Source organism: Zingiber officinale, chromosome 2A (genome assembly GCF_018446385.1).
Source record: "Zingiber officinale cultivar Zhangliang chromosome 2A, Zo_v1.1, whole genome shotgun sequence".
NCBI lineage: Eukaryota > Viridiplantae > Streptophyta > Magnoliopsida > Zingiberales > Zingiberaceae > Zingiber > Zingiber officinale.
Window position 1 is genome coordinate 99,809,549 of NC_055988.1, and position 7,644 is coordinate 99,817,192.

The window sequence follows — 7,644 nt, forward strand, 5'->3', positions numbered from 1 at the left end:
TTATTAAAAAGAAATGTTTTGTAGGATCCTCTCCAAAAAGTCTTGCAAGAGACTCTGATACCATACGTAAACTTTACGTTTTAAAATGAAGCTAGCATTGGATAAGATCCGTCGCGGAAGAAAGCCCACCGTCAAAAGCTGCTCTTCCCATCGCGAACCCGATCGTTCACGCCATGGCCGTCACGCCGGCGCCTCCTAACCGTCCGTCGCCGCCTGGGCCAGCAGAGAAGAGATTCCTTCGCCGATCCCTGCGCTTCTTTCTCGCCGCTAATATCGCCTTCGGAGGTTTTTTCTCTATCTCAACTCTCCATCTGCAATTTAAACGCCTTATTTTCTGCTCGTTACAAGATCGAGGGGAGTCGGATCCTCCTTTGGCGATCCATGGTGATGCTGGGTTTGATCTCTTAAGCGGATCTTGTTCACTGTTAGAGTGGTATTTTTTTTTTCGTTTTCATCGAAGAATTCGGTCTTTGGACTGGAATGGTTTGGCTGCTTTCCTCTTTTCCTCTTTGCCATGATTATTTGGTCATTGTCGAATATTTTGCGGTATGATTAAGCTTGGTTTAGTACTTCAGTGTGCCTGGTTGTATCGAAATCCTATCTAGATTTAAGCACTAGTTATATTTAAAAGACTCTAAGATGAGAAATTTTTCCAATAACCGTAGATTTAGTGCATTGTTCTCAATTATTACCTTAAGCCCTAATTTGTGGTTTCTTAGGTATTTTGAGTTTCATGCATAGAAATATTTACGAATTGTAGTTTGCGGCTTATGCAACAAACTCTTTCACACGGAATGCTAATGTTTAATATGAAGAATGAAAGGTGGCTTTTTTCAGCAGTTCTTCACTTGTCTCAGTAAGCATGAACTATTTACATATTCCTATCGGACTCCTTGATAAGACTTCATGTATAAGCCAGTTGATTGATGTACATCTTCTTCTCCGTTATAGTTGTTACCAAATGTCTGGTTTTTCTTTGCATTGTCGTCACTTCGTTACCAAGACTGCAAAGTGCTCATCATAGTTCAATGTAGTTGGAAGGGACAGTGAATGCAACTATGCAAGAAAAAAGATATGCACTCATTCACGCAGCATTGTGGTTTTCACTGCTAATTTTTGTTATCGACTCGTGTAACTTTGTGAGATAATTTTGGGTCTTTTGACTCCATCCTAATTGCATTTTTTTTTTAAAGTTTTGGAAAAATATAGATGTATGATCCTGAAAATTAAATGGTTTAGTATTTTACTTTTAAATTCCTTGGCTATTGTTAGTAACACCTTTCGGTTATCCCAGCCTAATCTTTTCTTAGTTCTAATGTGCAAAAGCTTCCATATCAAATTTTAGAGGCCTATAACTTCTTCTTCCTGGTTGATGGTCTATTTAATTGTGGCAAAAGGCGAATATGCTCGCCCCCAGCGCCTCCGCCAATCCGTCCCAAGACCAACATGGAGGAGGTAAATCACGGGCGGCTACTAGCCTTTGGAATAGTGATTAGCACATAAGGAGGGTATTTACCTCGGTTTTGCCGAGATTCGAACCCCAGACCTCATTGTAGCAACACCTCATGTGCTAGCCACTAGACCCATTCGAAGGGATAGGTTGATGGTCTATTTAAGGAGCTAGAGATGGTTTGGAAATGAGAATTCTAACTAAAGATGATGGAACTAAAATTTTGATAGATTCATCTATCATGGTTGTTGGTGACTAAGGAGTTTTGATCCACTTGATTATTAAGCCACTCAAACTTGTCGACGGCAATGGCTGCTTGAATATATAATGTTCTATCTTTAGCGCGTCTTCTTCAATGGTGGATAACATGTTGCCCACAGTTAGAACATCTGAAATTGTTATTCTTGCATCGTCTTCTCCAACTCAACAAATCCTTTCTGTGCAGTATATGCCCTCTTGACAACATCAAAGAAAGAGCCATCCGAGAAGGAGGGGGAAGAAGCTGCGAAAATGGTTCCTGCTGCTTCTGTCACCCTTGAACCTGCAACTCCTGATAAGAAAACGGTGGTTGCAACCGTTACACCTCCAACCGAGGTGCTGCCTCCGATCACAGAGCAGGAGCAACGAGAGCTATTTGAATGGATTCTCGAGGAAAAGAGAAAGGTCAAACCGAATACTCTGGATGAGAAGAAGAAAATTGAAGAGGAGAAAGCTCTCCTCAAGCAGCTCATCCGAGCCAAGTCTATTCCCAGCATCTATGAGCCTCATATTTCTTGAATCCATGGATTGGAGGATGTTATGCTGCAAACTCTCTCTGTGACTGTATTCCGACTGTTATTTTCATATCGATCCTGTCCGAAAGCGTGAAGTTAAAAAATTAGGAGGTGACGACTACGTTAACCGGTTGTGGACCTCGCTCTTCTCTGTAAAACAATTAACATCATTGTCAAGTCAGGGAAGGGGTCCCCGACGTTGGCCTTTCGACGCTCAAGTCAGTCATCGGAAAATGTGGAGAAGTAGAGCAACAATAGCACTATGCACAAACAGTAGATAATGCGTACCTTCGTCGGTGATGGACCCTCTTTATATAGAGTCCTGGTAGTAACATGCGCGCTTCTCAAGGCATGAGCACGTTCTCCCATGTGTCCCATGAAAAGTCTTTGTCAGGAAAGTACCTTTGACAACATACCTTAACAGGGCATGCTATCCATGACATGATAGTAGGAGTTTTTGTCGTATGATTTGTCTGTCGACCATGCCTCGTGTTAGTGACACCATCTCCCAAAAGGATGTCAAGAGATACTACAGTGGTCTCGTTGCTTGGCTGAGCGAGCTAGCCGCTCGACCGGGACTCCGCTAGACCGAGACTTCGCTCGATCGGGACTTCGCTCGATCGGGACTTCGCTCCGTCCATGGCTAGGTCCTGTTGCTAGGCTGAGCGGGGTAGCCGTTCGGCTGAGACTCTTCCGCTTTGTCGGCCTCCGTGGTTCTTCTATGCGGTGACCATGTAGTAATATATTTTTCCCCGTTCAGACCAACTATATGGTCTCCCTTAACGTTCTGCTGTTCCGTATTGAGCGTCGACTGTCTTGCATATCATCCCGAGCCGGAATGGGGGTTGGCTCGGACCCATCTTCTGTCGGTTGGGGCCTGATCGCCCGACGACCATTGTAATTGTCCTTTGTTTGACCCTTTAACACCCGGGTGTTGACCACCTTGACTTTGACCTCCACCCTAGCAGTTGATCTCGTGCCAGGTAGGCCTCCCTCCATCGCCGCATCACAAGACTCTCTCTCAAGTCTAGTCGAAGGAGGCTGCAAGTCCGACTGACTGGACTAGTAGAATCTTCGATGGCTTCCACGCCTTTGCCGTTCGGCTTCACATTGCCAGATTGGGTATACAATCGCCTCGGCCCAAGTCCTTCGAAGTAAACTGTGCTTCAGCCGTTCGGCTATGTGATAATCGCTTATCTGTGCCGCTCGGGCAATGGGCGGCAACACTTGGCGAAACAATTCCTTTTCCTTTTCTTGTGCTCCTCGGCCGAGTGCCCTGACGTCATCCAGATTTCTTGAAAATCGTACAAATCTCTGATCATTATGGTTGAGCACGCGACCATACTTTTAATTAAGCCTCATTAATGTCGTCTGGTGATTGAGCGCCACGTGCCCTCCTTTTTGTCGTCACACGTTTGACGTGAGAGTTGGATATCCGCTGGCGACGTGATAGGCGACTTTTCGAATTCGACGGCTAGATCTTCGCCTAGTTTTTCACAACCCTAGATCGGACGATCGACCGTGAGGTTTATAAACCCCGCGTGCTTCGCCGTCTTCCTCACATCGCGTGCCTTCGTCTTCGAGCTTCCTGGCGACGTTTCGCTTCTTCTACTTCTCCGGCGATCCTTCCTGTAAGACTCTTCATCTTTGCATTCAAATCTCTTCGTTGTTCTTCGTCATCCTCCTTGTTTTCAATGGCAAGCTCCTCACAACCCCCCGCTCCTATCCCTGGACCCTGGTATACTTCCACCGAGTCTAGGTTCGACGGGGGCGACGTTGAAAGCTTGAAATCTGCTTATGAGTTTTCCCCCGACTATCAAATTGGTCTTCCTTCCGCGTTTAATCGGTCGCATGAACCACCGCCCGATTTTTTATGCTTCTTTAGGGACTAGTTCACCGTCAGTCTGCGGTTCCTAGTCCACCTTTTTTTTCACAGTTTGTAAATATTTTCATATTTCTCTTCATCAATTAGTGTCGAACTCCTTTCGGCTACTGTGCGGGGTTGTTGTCCTGTTCCGCCTGCACAACATTCCTCTGACTCTTCGGCTCTTCCATTATTTCTATTATCCAAAATTGTTCGAGCCGGAGACTTTTCTCTTCCAATCCCGAGTGGGCTTAGTCTTCTTTGATAAAATGTCATCCTCCAACAAGCACTAGAGAAACTACTTTTTTTTGTACGTTTTCCCGAGCGACCAGATTTCCTGACCAGTTGGCAGCTAGAAGTGCCAAACCCTCCGGAGCTCAAGAAGTACAAGAGTTGATCGGACTACCTCCACGCAACTTTAAGCTTGGCTGGTCATAAGTACCATATCCACAAGTTGCTGTTGGAGGACGTCCTCTACGTGTTCGGCTTGAGCCCGATCCGCATGAAGCTTCCGTTCAGCCTAGATATGCTCTTTCTTCTCCCAACCTTTGAATCTAACTGATTTTTTCTCCTTTTGTGCAGCTCGAATCATGTTGTAAGCGCGTCTGGCCGACAAGTGCAAGCTCGTGGACGCAAAGATCTATGACTGTGGCTGAGCTGGAGAGACGTGGCTTGCAGCCGGTCAACTCCAACAAAGATCCGCTCGGCGACGAGGAGGGAACACAAGTGTTGGGGAATGGAGGTGGAGCTAGCCAGACGGCAGCCAGTGGAGCAGCAACTACTGCTAACCTTCCTCCGGAATGACCGTCAATGGTCCTTATCGCGGTCGCCTCAGAGTCAGTCGCTTTCGACGAACCCCTACGACAACGCAAGAGACGCCGAGTAGAAGGATCTTCCCGATCTACGACTTCGACCCTGCAGACCCCAACTTCGGCCGTCTCCCGACCCTCCTCCGAGCGGGGTGAGACCTCGCTTCTGCCTCTCGAGCAGGGAATTGTGGAACTCCCTCCGTCCATATAATCCGACCGGACACCATCGTCATCCGAGCTGCCTCAAGGGATGATTTACGCGTCGCTGATTGCATTCATACCATCGCCTTTGCCAGCGGCATAGGTATCCCGCATCCAACCAGTTTCAGCATCTCGGTCTTCTGGCAGGGCGACTTCAGACTCCTCTAGCTCGAGTAGCCAGAGGCAAATAACGACAATCATCCATTTGCCCACGGACAAGTATCGCAGCGCAGACGCCCCAACGCCCCTCACCCCCATGTATTAGATCAGGATTCAATGGTCGCTCGCACCGATATGGGCCAATGCTCGGGCTCACGCGACAGTCATCTCTCCAAGGGATCTCACCAACAGTCACACCCAGATGTTCATTGGGGTATGTATGCTGCTTTTATATTTACTTTTCATCCGTTCGACTCTTACACATTTCTTGTTGCTCTAGTTTTAGGTTGAGAGTCTAACCATGTGCCACGGCCTCACTTATTTGGAGCACGAAGTCCAGCAGTTACGTGCTTCGAGCGGCCAATCTGCCGCTTCACAAGCGCAAGTGGAGTAGATGAGCGTCGATAAGGGCTAATCTGAATAAGAGCTCCGAGTTGCTGGAAGCAAAGAGGGGCAAAAGCGTTGAGCAGGCTACACAATTGGCTCGACTTAATAAGCAAACCACCTCCTTTGAGGCGAAGATCGACTCGGCCAACACTAGGAAGCTTCGGGCAATCGAAGACCTGGAAATCAAGAATAAAGAGTTTCGGGTGTTGGCTCATAACTTGAAGGAGGCGGAGGCTTCGCTGAACGCCGAGCAAGAAGGCAGGTCGGCCGATCGGTCTACAGCGGAAGCCCAACTTGACGCCAAGGATGAGGAGCTGACCAAGTTGAAGGCGGGGCTGGAGGCATCCCGAGCAACCCTCGAGACTTATCATGATGGTGAGTCCAACCGGTTTGAGCTCATGAAGCGGGCCTACCTCCGCTCAGACACCTTCAATGACAAGGTCACTGATCGGGCGCTCCGTCTTTTCAACCTTGCCATCGATGGGACACTCGACCAACTGAAGAGCAACGGCCATATTCTGACCATCCTGACGAACAAGGTCATCAGCTAGGACAAGATGACTGAATCGATGTCCGACGATGTGCTCGACTACCTCGAGTGAGCCTACTCCTGCATACCTTATTTTTTGTATTACCCTTCCGACCTTGTAAAAACTATGCAAGTGTTAATGAATGGTCTTGACCCACCGGTCGACGTCGTACTACTCGCTTGTAGGGATGTAAACGAGCCGAACCGAGCCGAACAGTATCAGGCTTGAGCTCGGCTTGTTTAAGTTATATTCGGGCTCGAGCTCGGCTCGAGCTCGAATCGAGCTTTTATCACAAGGCTCGAGCTCGGCTCGTTTTAGAATTATCAGGCTCGTGAACAGCTCGAGCTCGACTCGTTATTAACTCAATTATCAAAGTTAACGAGCCTAACTCGTTAAGCGAGCTCGGACTCGTTTTCGGGCTCGTTTAGAGCTCGTTTTTTGCTCATTTTAGAGCTCATTTTTTGGCTCATTTTAAGACTTGTTTTAGAGTTCGTTTTTTTGGCTCGTTTTAGAGCTCGTTTTTTGGCTTGTTTAAGGCTCGTTTTAAGGCTCGATTTAAGGCTCATTTTAAGGCTCGTTTTTTTGGCTCGCGAGCCTATAAACGAACATGTTCGCGAGCTCACGAGCCGAATATTCTTAAGCTCGAGCTCGGCTTGATAAAACTGTCGAGCTCGAAATCGAGCTCGAGCTCGGCTCGATAAGATAAACGAATGAACTCGAACGAGCTTTTTACCGAATCGAGCTCCGAATAGCTCGCGAACCGTTTGGTTCATTTATATCCCTACTCGCTTGGATAAGTGGTTTTTCGTTGGTCTCGAGTTTATAGCAATCGCTCGGCTGTTGGAGCCGTAGACTTGGATTTAAGGTCGTTGCTCGACTGTTGACATGCGTAGACAAGGATTTAAGGTCGCTACTCGACCGTTGACGAAGACGAGGGTTTAAGGTCGCCGCTCGACCGTTGATGAAGACGAGGGTTTAAGATCGTCGCTCGACCGTCGGTGAAGATCAGGGTTTAACGTCGCCACTCGACCGTCGATGAAGACCAGAGTTTAATATCGTCGCTTGACGGTCGGTGAAGAATAGGGTTTAACGTCGTCGCTTGACGGTCGGTGAAGACTACAGTTTAACGTCGTCGCTCGATGGTTGACGAAGACTACGGTTTAACGTCGTCGCTCGACAGTCGGTGAAGACTAGGGTTTAACGTCGCCGCTCGACGATTGACAAAGACTAGGGTTTAACGTCATCGCTCGATGGTCGGTGAAGACTAGGGTTTAACGTCGCCGCTCAACGGTCGGTTAAGACTAGGGTTTAACGTCCCCGCTCGACGGTTGACGAAGACTACGGTTTAACATCGCCGCTCGACGGTTGACGAATATTAGGATTTAACGTCGTTGTCCGACGGTCGATGAAGACTAAAATTTAACGTCGACCATTTATCTGAGTGAGTGGAATAGTATATATATATTATTCA

At 47.5% G+C, this 7,644-nt stretch overlaps 1 protein-coding gene across 1 annotated transcript; it reads left to right on the forward strand.

The window, feature by feature from the left end:
• Window positions 1-45: 45 nt before the first annotated feature.
• LOC122041710 lies at window positions 46-6,422 on the forward strand. The gene is made up of 2 exons (XM_042601489.1): window positions 46-285; window positions 1,896-6,422. Exons 1-2 carry the CDS (start codon window positions 174-176, stop codon window positions 2,225-2,227), a joined length of 444 nt encoding a protein of 147 aa, XP_042457423.1. The 5' UTR covers window positions 46-173; the 3' UTR covers window positions 2,228-6,422.
• Window positions 6,423-7,644: the final 1,222 nt, after the last annotated feature.

Excerpts from the sequence above, each read along its gene's own strand:
- LOC122041710 (XM_042601489.1), top strand. The coding sequence starts at position 174 with ATGGCCGTCACGCCGGCGCCTCCTAACCGTCCGTCGCCGCCTGGGCCA. Across the intron at positions 286-1,895 it reads CGCTAATATCGCCTTCGGAG|TATATGCCCTCTTGACAACA; the intron begins GTTTTTTCTCTA and ends CTTTCTGTGCAG.